Raw genomic sequence first — 15,332 nt, 5'->3', positions numbered from 1 at the left:
AGTGGTTCTTAACCTTTTTAAATGCACCGAACCCTAACGAAACCCACCGAACACTCGCGGAACCCCTCAAATTTGACCAAAAAATTAAGAAGAATTGCATCTTAATGCGTTTTCTGTTCTTCTTTTCGGGAGGCGATCTGGGAAATGCGTGGTTTTGTTTTGGCAAGGGCCACCCTCAAATCATTTCCGCATGTAAGCCTGCTCCTTTTCTTTGTTTTAATGTCCACCAGTTTCGAAAACGCATGCTCGCAGAGATATGTTGTAACGAACGGCGTGAGGATCTCAAGGGCAATTTTAGCGATGTGAGGATACCCTTCCATTTCGCGGCACCAAAACGTTGAGAGCGTTGTTGTGCCGAAGAGTTGTTGTTGAGTCTGGCTCTGCTGAAGTTCGATGAGGTCGTCGAGGTATTGGTCGTTGACATCTGCCGTTGCAACGTCGAAAGTAAATGGCTGCCGCACCCTTGCTGGGTATTGCTCTTGGTCGGGGAAGTAGCCGTCAAATGACTTTCCCAGCTCATCCAGGTGCGTGGCAATCGCTTGCTTCAGCTCCCCTGGTACAGCAGTGCCTCCAACTTCAGACTCATCTTCGATCCCGCTCACGCACTCATCCAGTAGCGAAAAGTTCGCGAAGTTGTCGTTCTCTGTTTGCCGCCTCCACAATGGTAACTTCTTTCGGAAAGCGCTCAGCTTTTCTTCAGATTCGATGACATTCACTCCACCGCCCTGCATCTGGCAATTGAGATGATTGAGTGCGTCGAAGATGTCAGCCAAGTACGCCAAGGCGAGGATGAACTCTGACTCTTGGAAGTGCGTTGCATGGCAATGCTGGTGTTCTCGCAAAAACAGGGCTAATTCTACACGCAAGGCAAAAACACGGCTCACTGCCTTCCCTCGTGATAACCATCGAACGTTAGAGTGGTAGAGAAGGACTTCGAATTCAGAGCCAATTTCATTGCACAGCTCTTTGAAGATGCAATGATTCAGAGCAAGGCTTCGCATGTAATTCACAGTTTCAACGACGATTTTCAGAACATTGGCCAGTTTGGGAGGCAGGGTTTTTGATGCCAGCGCGTGTATGTGCAGGACGCAGTGCGTGATGATAATGTGTGGTGCATCGGCCTTCACCAGCGCTCCAAAACCGGAGTTGCATCCCAGCATGGCTGGAGCTCCGTCCGAGCAAACTGCAGACACCATGTTCCACGAGAGGCCGTTGCTTCTGAAGAAGTCGTCCACAAGCTTCTTCACGTCAGCTGCCTTCGTCGTTGTTGTGAGAGGCTTGCAGAACAGAAAGTCTTCCTTGATCTCGTCTCCTTTGACATAACGCACAAATATGATTAGCTGGCTCAAATTCGAAACGTCGGTGGTCTTGTCGAGTTGAAGGCTGAATTTCGTCGGGCTCGCGACTAAATCTGCAACTACCTGGGCGAGGATGTCGTCGCTCATGTCGTCGATTCTGCATCTGATGGTGTCATTTGAGAGTGGAACGAGAGACAACTTGTTTTCAGCAGCTTTTCCCAGCATGATGTTGGCCATCTTCAACGCCGCCGGTTTGATGAGTGTCTCGCCAATGGTGTACGGTTTGCCCTGCTTTGCGATCAGGTACGCAACTTCATACGACGTGGTGAGGATCGGTTTGTCAATTGGAATGAAGCCGAAAGTGGGCAAGGTCGCACTTGCGTCGAATCGGACTCTCTTCAATTTGAATTCATCCAGCGTTGCGTCTATGTACTGCCCCTCACCGTGCAGTTTTTTTTTAAGTGTTCCCGTAGTTTTGCTTGTGCTAGGCTGGAGTTGCTCAACTTGACATTGCAAAGCATGCATTGAGGACGCTGACTTCCGTCCCGTTCCGTCAAACACGTGAACCCGTACCGCACGTAATCCTCTGACCACTTCCTTTTTTTGCTCGACATGCTGCAAAAAAAAAAAAAAAAGTAACAAACTCATCTTAATTGAGTTCGGGCAAATAATTATATGACAAAAATTAAAAAAGGAACATGCTTAAATATAATTATCAGTACCCCTTTGAAAACTGAGAGATTTTAACGAAGAAAACATAACTTATAGTTACGATGATGGGATTTATTATATACTCAACTCTATGTCACCTCAAATCCCATTATAATATTACATAGAAAACTGCGAATTGTTAGTTTTGAATTGCGACCAAAGGAGTTATATCATCTCCACCTAATTTTCTGAGTAATTCAATCATCTATCTATAATTCCAGTAATCTCTGTGTGTCTGTGTGTGTGTCTGTGTGTTTGTCTGTGACCGCTGTTTCTCGACAACCACGGGTCCGATATACTTGCAACTTGCCAGGTATATTGCTGGGGACCCGAGGATGTGCCTTTTCAAGGTTTCATATTAATCGGACAAGTAGTTACCGAGCTATGGCGATTTCTTTACCAAACTCCGCAAGCCGTTCGCTTTGGACCAAACCATTTCATGTAAATAGAGGGGGGGGGATTGTCACCGTACTCGCAAGCCGTTCGCTTTGGACCAAACCATTTCATGTAAATAGAGGGGGGGGATTGTCACCGTACTCGCAAGCCGTTCGCTTTGGACCAAACCATTTCGCACATGGACCAAACCATTTCATGTAAATAGAGGGGGGGGATATAATTTTAGATATATATATAGTACGGGCATGCCCTAGTATTTTAAAATCACCATCCACTTTTGACTTTAATATAACTCTGAACCCGCCCTGCATATCCACAAACATTTCCAACTTACTTTTCAATTAATCAGTAACTCCAAAGTAAGGCGCGACCAATGACGCACGGCACACGGCAAGCTAATCGAGGCTATTCACTGGAATTTCCGAACACCTGCAAAGTCCAAAATCCAGTAAGTAAGTAAGCAAGTAAGCACCATCAACAGAATAATTAGCAAGTTGCCCATTGATTCAACTTACTACAGTTAGTGTGAAACAACTTCTCTTAAACACAGACCAGAGAAACCATGAATGGGATGGGAATACAATTACAAATAACATTCCCATTCGTTCGTAACATACATAGCAAAATAATAATAATATTATTAATAAGCGTAATTACACATAGATTCATAATTTATCACAAATAATTATCACAAAAAATATCACAAATAATTTATCACAATTTATCACAAATCCCTGGTGTTGGGCTAGCGGCTAGGGTGCCGGCTTAGGATCCTTGGATCCTGGGTTCGAATCCCGGTCAATCGCTGAATTAACGCCAGGGGGGTTGACTCAGCCTGTCATCCTTCCGAGGTCGGCTAATTGAGTACCAGTTCACTGGTAATTCCCTGTTTGTCGTTAAAGGCGGCAAAAAGGGTTGGCGTCAGGAAGGGCATCCGGCCGTAAAACATTGCTTCAAAAAGGGGACCAAAAAACAACAACAACCATGGTTCCCGAAAAAGGCCAACCCCCGCTTTGCGGGGAAAAATGGCCTCTAAAGGTGGTTTTTTTTTTTTATCACAAAATCACGTGCCTTCGATACGGTCTGGCACCCCGCTCTGCTCACCAAACTCTCCTCTTTTGGTATCAATGGAAATCTCCACGCATGGCTGGCGGACTTCCTCTCTAGTCGTAGTCAACGTGTGGCCCTGAATGGGTTTCTCTCATCTCCTCTTCCTGTTCAGGCTGGAGTTCCACAAGGCAGTGTTCTGGGCCCTGTGCTTTTTCTGGTCTTCATCAATGATCTCTCTGACTCTCTTGAAAATCCTCTGTATCTCTTTTTGATGTATCTCTTTTGTATCTCTTTGTATCTCTTTTGCTGATGACTCTACTCTCTGTCGCTCCATTCTTAATCCCTCAGATCGGCAGTCTGCTGCCTCCTCACTCTCTGCAGACCTGGACAAAATCACAGACTGGGCAAACAAGTGGAACATGTCTTTCAATCCTGACAAATCTCACACTCTTACGATGTCTCTCCGAAAAGACCGACTGGACAACCCTCCCATCCACTTTCTGAATAATCCTCTCCAAGAAGTTCTGTCACTCAAGCTTTTAGGTCTCACTATCTGCCATGATCTTTCCTGGGAAAACCAAATTTCAAATCTGGCCTCCAAAGCCAGTCGCCGACTGGGCATCCTCCGTCGTGCAAAGTCCTTCCTTGGCACACCTGAGCTCCTCACCACATACAAGGCTTTCATCCGCAGCTCAATGGAATACTGCTCTCCCCTCTGGGCTGGTGCTCCTGCCTCACACCTAGCTCGTCTTCACGCTGTTGAAACCAAAGCATTCAGAATCATTGGAATCTCCCGCGATGAAGCTAACTCCAAGGGCCTCTCACTCACTCACCGCAGGCAGGTTGGTGGTCTTTCCATCTTCTACCGACTCCTCTCTGGCCTTGCCCCCCCAGCTCTCTCTGGGCTCTGTCCCGCAAATATTCCTACAGGTCGCAAAAGATCTGCCTGCAACCCTCTTATGGTCAAACTGCCAAAATCAAGACTCTCTGCTCACCTTCACTCCTTCATTCCTCTCTTCTCCCACCTCTGGAACAAACTCCCTCACTCTCTTCAATCCCACTCCACCTTCCAGGTCTTTAAAACTGCTGTTCACCACCATCTCTTATCTTCCCCCATCCAAAACCTTGATCTTTTCTACCCCCGCTAATTTCACCCCAATTCCACTTTTTTGAAATACCAACTTCTGTCCTGGAAGTCCTTGGTGTCCTTGTGGTTTATACTTCTCCCTCCACCCCCCCCCCCCTTCCCACGCCTCCTCCTCCCAAGCCCTCTCCCTTCCACACATCTCCCTGCTCTCAAATGTTGTGTTTGTGTGCTTCCCCTTCTCTCCCCATCTTGTTTTCCGCTCCCTCTTTTTGTGTGTTTTGTTTGTCTGGTTGATTTGTTTGTGAAGTAAATGTTAGCTCTTTCACGAGCCTCGATTCAGTATACAACAAAAAAAAAAAAAAATTGATACAAAACTAAAAACAAAAAAACAACAAATTGCAATGCGTTTCGGAGGACCTCTGCCGAACCCCTGAGACTGGCTCACTGAACCCCTGGGGTTCGGTCGAACCCAGGTTAAGAACCACGGCTGCAGAGGGTCGGCATAGTGGGTTTTTTGCAAGCTCGATCCTATGTCATCACATTGGAGAGATGTAACAAACTGAAGGTGACCTCAGCGCAGTCTGGTGGTGACCTCAGCGCAGTCTGAAGGTGATCTCAGCGCAGTCTGGTGATTCTGGGAATCTAATGGTGACCTCAGCGCAGTCTGGTGAGATGCACTCTCATTTCTCTAGAGAGAGTTAATTCTGTCTCATGTACGTCAGGAAGAGCATTTAGAATTTTTTCGGGGGATGTGTTGGATTGAGGAGGTAGTTAGGTGATTGTGAATGTGTTTGTTTGTGGAGGGAGATATGGGAGAAGGGGGTGGGAAGTCGTGGCATATGTGGGAGTAGCGGTGAGCTGTGGAATCCTTTTTGAATCTCTGAGTTGAGGGTTGGTTTAACACAAATGTGCAGGCATGTAAAGGATCGTGCACTGCCGAGAATAACCGAGTGCCTCGCATGTCAGGCGATCCTGGAATGGGAGTATTTTTGTTTCCATATGGAGTTGGTGCACATTGGTGGATTTTGTGCATCTTGTTACGGTCCTGCAGGCTTTGCCTTGAGTCATTTTTAACTTGCGAATTTTGGTATTGGATAATTTGGACAAGCATGGTTTGTGGTTTTGCAAATGTATTGTTATGCATGTTGTCCTGAGTGACTTTTTGTTGTCCGAATGTGGGTGTGTAAAGCCTTGTGAATGTGTTAATTTTTCATGTAGCTTTGGCATTGATGTTGGTAATATGTTGAATGTGTGGTATGTGTTTCGAGAATAAGAGTATTTTTGGGTGTCGGCCTAGCAGGATAATTTGATTGCAGAACGTAAAATGGGAATCGTGTCTATCTTGGATGGAGAGTTACCATGGATTTTAAGGAAGTGGCTTCCATGCAATTTTAGGTGAGCCAATGTTCCTGAAGGTGTATGTATGTATTGCTGGAGTGAGTCAGTCTTGTTAGGTTTTGTGACATTGTATAGCAATTGTATTGTTCTCATTTTCTCTCCTCAAGTTCAGACATTTATCTGGCACAATTTCTTCACGTAGAGTTGGGTGTGCACTCGATATGTGCCTGATGGAAATTTTGCCTCCCTCTCTGCAGTGACATCTGACTGCATCATCGCTGCTTATTTTACCCCCACCTTTCTCAGCCTGCAATGCCACTGATCATAAATACTTGTTCCCTTTTCTCTAGTGAATACTACTTCAGTGAGGAAAACCTGCAAAGAGATTTCTTCTTGCGGAGGAGGATGGACTGTCAGGGATTTTTACCCCTGGCTCTTGTTGCTGGTTTTCATCGAGTGCAGACCCTCACTACCGAGATTGACGTCATACGGCAGGTCAGCCTCCAAGCAGATTATTGTGAAGTTGGTGGGTGTTAGCTTAGAATATTGGAGGATTATGATTGTGTGTTATTTTATCATTTTTTGATACTTGGATAAACTTGGGGTATTAATAACCCTGGTAATTTTCAATAATGTTCAATGGAATCCTTCAATACCTGGAAAAGGTAATTCCTTTGGTTTCTCAGATTGTCATCTGCTACTCGTTTGCAGTTTGATGGCTGAATGGTCAGGATATGAAACTCATATCCCAGAGGACATGGGTGCAAATATAGCAGAACATTCTGGAATCCAAGGTTCTGGAATCTATATTTTATACATATATATATATCCCTCTCCCTCCCACACATCTCCCTGCTCTTAAATGTTGTGTGCTCTCAAGTGTTTGTGTGCTTCCCCTGCTATTGTCTTCCGCTCCCTCTTTTTATATATTTTGTTTGTCTGGTTTATTTTTTTTGTGAAGTAAATGTCAGCTCTTTCACGAGCCTCGATTCAGTATACAAAATATATATATATATATATATATATATAACCACCTTTAGAGGCCATTTTTCCCCGCAAAGCGGGCGTTGGCCTTTTTCGGGAACCGTGGTTGTTGTTGTTTTTTGGGGCCCCTTTTTGAAGCAATGTTTTACGGCCGGATGCCCTTCCTGCCGCCAACCCTTTTTGCCGCCTTTTTACGACAAACAGGGAATTACCAGTGAACTGGTACTCAATTAGCCGACCTCGGAAGGATGACAGGCTGAGTCAACCCCCCTGGCGTTAATTCAGCGATCGACCGGGATTCGAACCCAGGATCCTAGGATCCTAAGCCGGCACCCTAGCCGCTAGCCCAACACCAGGGTGTGTGTGTGTGTGTGTGTGTGTGTGTGTATATATATATATATATATATATATATATATATATATATATATATATATATATATATATATATATATCTATATGAAGGCTATATATATATATATATATATACATACAGACTTGGCATTTAATATGGAATATATTTTTTTTCTTGACTTGGGTTTACTTTCTTAACTCAGTATATCAATCTGGTGAGTTTCTTTTACACTTTGGTGATTTATTTGTTAAAAGAACCATGTCACTGATTGTCTGTCGCAGCAAGAAGTCAACAACAGGATTATATCACAGGTGGCATGGCAAAATGTACGGACAGGTGCATTTGACGATTGGCTTCACAGTCCGGTATACAAGGGTTGTTGCGTTCTGTATTAGTGGAAAACAACTGCTGCACGTCTCCAAAAGTTATTGCCGCTTCCTCTGGAGATGGTCCGCCAACTCGACAATGCTGTTTGTCATGGAGTGGTGGCTTTACGAAATTACAGCATGAAAGAGCGTGCTATTGCTCGGCAGTATGGCATCACTCAAGGTCAGGTGTCAAAGATCCTGAAACGAAATGCTCAGAGGGGTATCCCTACTCCAATACCGAGGCCAGGACGTCCCCGCAGAACCACAAGGAGGGATGATCGCCAGCTGCACCGGTTAGTCCGCAATGGCCGTACCAAGTCAGCTAATCGGCTTAGGGCTGAGTGGCAGCAACTGACAAATGTGCCTGTATCCAGAAGGCGAGTCAACCAACGACTGGTTCAAGCAGGCTATCGTGCCAGGCGTCCCCTGAGAAAGCCACACCTGACCAGACAACACTGCCAGCGCCGATTGCAGTGGGCCAGAGAGCACCGTCAATGGCAGCCGGGACACTGGAATCATGTGATCTTCAGTGACGAGTCTAGATTTCTGGTCTATCGTCAAGATGGCTGCGTCCGAGTACGCAGACAAGTGCATGAAGCCTACAACAAAGATTGTATAGTGCCAAGAGTCCAAGCTGGAGGTGGTGGGGTGACCGTTTGGGCTGCTTTTCATGCAGGGGGCAAAACTGACCTGGTTGTTCTGAATGGAAACCTGAACCAGTTCAAGTACAGGGCCATTCTGGAAGAAACATTGCTTCCATTTGCTCGTGCAGCCGTTCGAGGAAACTTTGTCTTCCAAGATGACAATGCATGGCCTCATCGTGCTCGCATGATCCAACACTTTCTTGCTGACCGTGGTGTAGAGCATATGGAGTGGCCTGCCATGTCCCTGGATATGAATCCGATGGAGAACTTGTGGGCAGAATTAACGCGTCAAATCGACAACTTGGACCAGCAGCCCACCTCTGTGCGTGAATTGCAGCAGGCTATTGTCACTGCATGGCAAGCGATTCCTGTCCAAACCTTGGCAAATCTCGTGAACAGCATGCCTCAACGTGTACGTGCTCTCCTGAATGCTCGTGGGGGTTACATGAAGTACTGAACTGTAATTTTACTGTCCGTAATCCCAGTCGTAATTTAACTTTTGTTTTTGTTAAAAAAGAATTTGGCTAATGTGCAAAATAAAGAGATACTTCTGGAAAACGTACAGAAGTTTAACACAGTACTGTCCGTGAATTGAGTTCGATATCAGTTTACATCACTTTCAAGGATCAATTTATTTGCTTCGAAATGTCAAATGTGGTTTTTGTTTCTTTTAAAGGTCACATTAACAAAATCTAGAATAATTTCAACATAATTCCAATGAACTTTTGGTTCTAAGACATCTTGAAAAGTAAGTTCACTCCCATAAAAATAATATTCCATATTAAATGCCAAGTCTGTATATGCACGAGTATATATATACATATATATGTATATATATTATATATATATATATATGTAATATGTATTAAATATATATATACAGTCATGGCCAAAAATATTGGCACCCTTGCACTTTTTTCAAATAACTCACAATTTTCTCGAAAAATAAGTTGAAATTGACAAAAGTATTTGGTCTCCACAATTATTTATTTCACTGTTAATATTACATAACCTTTGTTTTTGATTCAGAACTTAATATATCATTTTAAATCAGAAAATAAAAAGAAATGGTATTGACAATATTATTGACACCCAAGATCTAATATTTGGTAGCACAGCCTTTGGAGAAAATAACTGCAGTCAAGTGCTTCGTACACCTTTCTACTGGCAGTTTGACCCACTCTTCTTGTGCAAACTGCTCCAGTTCTCCCAGATTTGAAGGGTGCTTTCTCCCAACTGCTGTTTTCCGCTCTCCCAACTGATATGACCTATGACCTTCGACGGAGACCCAACTTTCTGACACTGGGTTGAACATTATGCTCCAAAATGCCTTGGTTATCTCCTGATTTAATGATGCCATGCACACATTCAAGGCACCCAGTGTCAGAGGCAGCACAGCAACCACAAAACATCACTGAACCTCCTCCATGTTTGACTGTGGGGAAGGTATTATTTTCTTTGAAGGCTTCATTTTGTTTTCTATAAACATGGAGATGAAGTGCTTTCCCAAAAAGCTCTAATTTGGTCTCATCTGTCCAATGGAAAATTCCAGTCGGGCTTTCCTAGCAGTGGGGTGTTCCTGGGTCTCCTACCATAGAACCCCCTTTCATTGAGTTGGCGACGGATGGTGCAAGTTGAAACTGTTGTACCTTGTGTCTGAAGGTCAGCTTGAATATGTTTGGCAGTTGATTGAGGTGCTTTCCCCACCATTCGAACAATCCTTCGCTGCACCTTGGATCAGGTTTTGCTCTTGTGGCCACGTCCAAGGAGGTTGGCTACAGTGCCATGGGCCTTAAACTTCCTGATAATATTGTGTGCAGTGGACACAGGAACATCAAGGTCTCTGGAGATGGACTTTTAGCCTTGAGATTGTCCATGCTTGGCTACAATCTTGTGCCTGACCTCCTCAGACAATTTTCTGGTTTTCTTACTTTTCTCCATGCTCATTGTGGTACACAATGACACAAAACAGCAAAATGACTACTTTTCTCCATTCAAACTGGTTGAATGAGTGATTTTTATATTGCAGGCACCTGAAACTCACCACAGGTGAGTTCAATTCCAAAGTAAAGGAGAATCACCTGCTTGAAATCTAATTATTTCCATCAACTTCCAAAAGGTGCCAATAATATTGTCTGGGCCATTTTAGGATTTGTGTGTGGAATAAGCTAAGATTTAGTAATTTTTTCCAGCTTTTTTTGTTCTGTGACACTGCAAACCAAATAAATACATATTACGTGGATACCAAATGATTTTTTAAATTTCAACAATTTTCTGGAAGAAATGGTGCATTATTTGAAAAAAGTGCAAGGGTGCCAATATTTTTGGCCATGACTGTATGTATGTGTGTGTATATATATATATATATATATATATATACACAGTGAAACCTTGACTTACGAGTTTAATTCGTTCTGTGACTGAGCTCGTAACTCAATTTGCTCGTTTCTCAAATTAAATTTCCCCATTAAAATGCATTGAAATGCTATTAATCCGTTCCAGCCCCCAAAACACCACACCAATTTTTTTTGTTACGTGTTTTTAAATAAGAAAAATGTACTTTATAAATAACAAATAATGTATAAACAAGCACGACCTCGTATATACTGTACATAATAAGCGGCATTACGCGCGCTGCTTGTAAACAAGGAGGAAGCGGACAACGCGGTAATTTGTAAGAGTCTTTATTCAAGAGCTCACTGTAACACTGGCGCGCTCCGGGCTGCGCGCCCGGTGTATATCCTGAGGCCACGCCTACCCCTCGGCGTGGCCGCCGCCCACTTGGTGCGCGGAATGATGTCACCACGCCAGTGAGCTTCCGTGTCCGCCACAATGTAAAGAAATAAACTGGTTTTATTAAGTGTATTTACCTTGAAGATCAGACGAAGATGCTGGCGGAGGTGGAGGAGATGACTTTTGCCTTTTTCGCCACACTTTCCTCGCTTTCACTTGCAGGGCGTTTCAATAAAAACCTGTCCAACGAGGTTTGTTTCTTCCTCCCTTTCAAAATGTTTCGATCGTACTGCTACGATCGTACTGCCTCACCAAGTCGACAACACGCACACCTCGCTCATGTTTTTCGACGATTGCGTGTTTTATATCCAAGCACATCATCCTCTTCTTCTTCTCAGTACTGCCCTTGGCACTCAATTTCTTAGGACCCATGGTTAAAACTAAGAAATTTTCCAAAATAACCAACATGCGAAAACAAAGCAGCAGCGATATACGGCAGAGATGCTTGCACGGCAAGATAACCACGTGACCGGAACGCTCGTTGGGCCACCTAGTGGCGGGTGGCGTAAGCTCGTAACTCAGATCTCGGCTCGCATCACAAAGCAAAAAACCGCCCGAGCGACGGCTCGTATCTCGGAAAACTCGTAAGTTGGTGCACTCGTAAGTCAAGGTTTCACTGTATATACAATATATATATATATATATATTGTTGCGGATCTCTGCGCCGGCCTTCTGCCCTTACCAAGGGGGGATTAGTCCCCTTGTCTTTGACTGACCGACGGGACCCGGGACCTATGACATCGTTCCCGGACAGCGCAAAATAGGGTTTTAGGACTAAGAATTCGCTATTACCTAATTACTCGCGCTGCCCAGAAAAGAGGAAATAAGCCCCGCCCGAATCACGGGTGTTGGTGGATACGCCGAGCGGTAGCGAACCCGTGATCCGAGCCGTTAGCAATTACTAGACCCCGATCCAAGCGGTTCTTATTCGTGCCACGTTTACCCAATGATGGAAATCACAGAAACGGTCGAATTGGAAGAAAAGGAATAACAAGATTTATTCACACTTTGTACAATGATCAGAAGAAGAAGACACAGTGCAGTCCTTAATAACAGTCTTAACTTAATACCCCAGACAAACGGGCCCGTCTCACACACAGACACTCACACAGGGATTGCAGATGAAGGTCAGCACGCCCAGGGATGGCGTCCGGGCAGCTCTCTCCGGTCCCCAGCTCGTACCGCGAAGTAGACAAATAGAGACGGCAGGAGCTCTCCTCGTGTCGTTGGCGCGCACGGGATAACACGGGGCGAACGGTAGGGGCTGGGCTCTGGCGGTTACACTGGCGGCTATTGCCGCGTTCACTCGCGTGGCTGCGTACGTAATAGTTCAATACAGCGCTAAGCCTCGAAGTGTTCACACAATGAAGTGCTCTCAATGCGCTTCTGCTGGTAAGTCTCCTGCATAAGCCTTCCGCTTCAGTCCTCTTGGTAAGTTCTCTCGATACAGCGCAATTCCTTCCAAACCTCTCCCATAAGTCCTTTCATGCGAGTCCTTTGCACTCGAGTCCTTTCGTGTGCATGCGAGTCCTCTCCCATAAGTCCTGTTCAAGGGCTTTGTGCGAAGGCTTTCATATCCACGCCCCGCAAACCTTCTAGCACTTGCACGACGCCCTTACCACGCCCTATCACGCCATTCCCTTCAGAGCCCTGGTTGGCTGGTGGCCCTTACCGTCATCGCCTCTGACGTGCTCCTTGTCGCCGCCCCACCTCGACCCCGCGCTCCTCCCTCTTCTCAGGCCTACCTCGTGTTACTTGACTAGTTCGAGCGAACAAAGGGCAGCGAATGCTGCTGGCAGCCAAAGCATAACACATTGCTGCGGGTAGCCCAAAGCGTAACAGAATTGAGGGATCAGCCAAATGGGGCACGGGATCAATTATGCCCATAGATGGAATTGGAGGGTGGCGCAAAAATGAAAGGGACCTAAGCTCATGTCTTTACACAACGCAGATGTTACGAGGGAAAATGACCTACTCTTACACATACTATGACATAACTAATACTCTAAGTGGGCCTACGTGTTGCTCGTGGACTAACTATGGGGGTCAAACCTTTAGCCTTTAATGATGTCATATGTACAAATCTCAAAACCGTATCACTGCCCCCCTCCTTCGCCAGGCTCGTCCCCGAGCCGAACCCACACAAGTGAGAACGACCGGTTTTGAGCAAGGTTCAGGACTACTCTTTAAATTCCGTGTGACACTTAGATGTGGTTCCCCTCTACATTTAACCTAACACCCTGTATGCGACAGTTTTACAACACTAGATATGTCCAACCTACTGCGTTGTGTACTAACTAACAGACTCACACCCACAGCTAACCGAATTGCGGAAAGAATTCTCAAACTAAACATAAAGCCGGTGGGGAGCATGTTATTTACCAGACTAACCTAATTATTTACATCTCTATAACCCAGGACCTGTTCTTTTTGTGGGAAGAAATTTGGGAGGAGAGAAACACAATGCAATGCACTGCACCAATATACACCAATAATGCACCAAAAAAAAATGCACCAAAAAAAATGCACAAAAATGCACAATCACATTTCAATAACAAAGGTCACATTTAAATGGCACATTTGCTGCTTGGCTACTGCATCTTGTGTCTTCCTGCTTCGTCTTCGGTGTGCCATAATAAAAACTTGAAGTCTTCTTTCCTGACACACCGGAATAAAAATGCACAATGTCCGTTTTTATTTGCAGGGCCAATCTTAGGTGGTCCGTCTGCGTGACCTTGACGCCACTTAAAAACCAGTGGTCCGCAGGAGCAAGATAACGTTTGCAGCAAATGTCTGCTCAGCAAAGGTGCCAGGCCACAGAACGTGTAGTTCATAGCGTGTATTGGTGCAGCAAAAGGCAGCAGAGTGCAGCTGCACAGGTGTAGCAAAGTGCAGCCGCACAGCTCAGGGTTCCTGCACACTCCCCGCAAACCAAAAAAATGGGCCCATGGGTGGGGAGGAAGACAGAGCACAGTTAGCGGAGGAAAGGGCGCAAGGGTACACACAAACACAAGGCAATGAAACATGAGGGGCGCGGGAGAGCAAGCAGAGAAAGCTCGTCCCTAACAGAATCAGCCAAATGGAGCGTGGGATCAATTATGCCCATAGATGGAATTGGAGGGTGGCGCAAAAATGAAAGGGACCTAAGCTCATGTCTTTACACAACGCAGATGTTACTAGGGAAAATGGCTGACTCTTACACATACTATGACATAACTAATACTCTAAGTGGGCCTACGTGTTGCTCGTGGACTAACTATGGGGGGCAAACCTTTAGCCTTTAATGATGTCATATGTACAAATCTCAAAACCGTATCAATATATTGTTGCGGTTGTGCCATAAAGGCAAACCCCCTATGGTTCGTTGCACGACAACATGTAGCCTGCATTAGTCAGTTATGTCTTATTGAATGTAAAGATTAGCCCTTTCCCATTGAGTATTAAAAATAGACCATATATGCGTTGAGTTAGGCAGGATGTCAAAGCCTCATTGGTTAAGGGAAGCCATAACACCAGATGTGCAGAAAGGCTTGGCCAAAAGCACGGCCCACGTGACCAATGGCGAGCCGGGAACCCGTCGCCATGATGCGACAAGCCTCAGCCAAAGGGAGGCTCTGGAACATTTTGAAGGGTGTGACCAGTTCTGATAATTGCCCACGCGCAGGCATTATCATTCTCTTGCTTTTTGGACTTCGCGAGGACACACCTGAGCTCTTGCCCTTTTCGCCACGGCCACGACGAGACCTCGCTTGCTTTTTCATATCTCCCACGACACATGTTTGGCCTTGGTTCGACCCCCGACACCCATCGCGTCTGCGCCGATCTTTTGCGCCATCCGGCCGACCCGCAAGCGTTGGCATTTTCAACACGACTCACCTGCGCTGAAGTTCATCTACCTGTGCTAAGTTCGTCCGTGCCAACTTCGAGGCGGCGGTTCGTCCTGTGGACCTGACCTCATCGAGCTGCGAGCCGTGCACACCAGACCACGTGGTCACCAGCGAGGAATCCCAGCACGTACATCGGTACGCCCTTTAACCAGAGTGTTATTACCTGAGTGTGTGCCAGAGTGTGAAGGCGCCAGTGGAGTTTATTAGGATAGGTAAGCATTGTTAAGGTAAATCTTTGTCTCTGTTTCTCTGTGCCTTCCAAATAAAAGGCTGTACATTTTGTTCTTACTTCCAACCTGTTCGGTACGTCTTTTCTCCATTGGCCTAGCATCATCCGGGACCGAATTTGGCTAGACTCAAGTCCATAAATCTCGTGGGGTAACGGTGTTTTCCACACCGTGCAAAACCACTCAGCACGCAATT

The 15,332-nt window shown here is 45.5% G+C and overlaps 1 protein-coding gene across 2 annotated transcripts in view; it reads left to right on the top strand.

The window, feature by feature from the left end:
• Positions 1–15,332, top strand: part of LOC137418387 (la-related protein 1-like) — a 169,794-nt gene that overhangs the window by 68,581 nt on the left and 85,881 nt on the right. The window contains exon 5 of one of the 2 annotated variants that reach the window (XM_078768469.1): positions 6,231–6,375. The exons of the other annotated variant lie outside the window; for it this stretch is intronic. Coding sequence (XP_078624595.1) covers positions 6,231–6,375 — 145 coding nt within the window. The remainder of the gene's footprint in view (positions 1–6,230; positions 6,376–15,332) is intronic. 2 annotated transcript variants of the gene reach the window in all.

Source organism: Myxine glutinosa, chromosome 14 (genome assembly GCF_964187855.1).
Source record: "Myxine glutinosa chromosome 14, kmMyxGlut1.1, whole genome shotgun sequence".
Taxonomy (NCBI): Eukaryota; Metazoa; Chordata; class Myxini; order Myxiniformes; family Myxinidae; genus Myxine; species Myxine glutinosa.
Note: the sequence above shows the minus strand (reverse complement) of the source record. Positions and strands in the feature narration are given on the sequence as shown.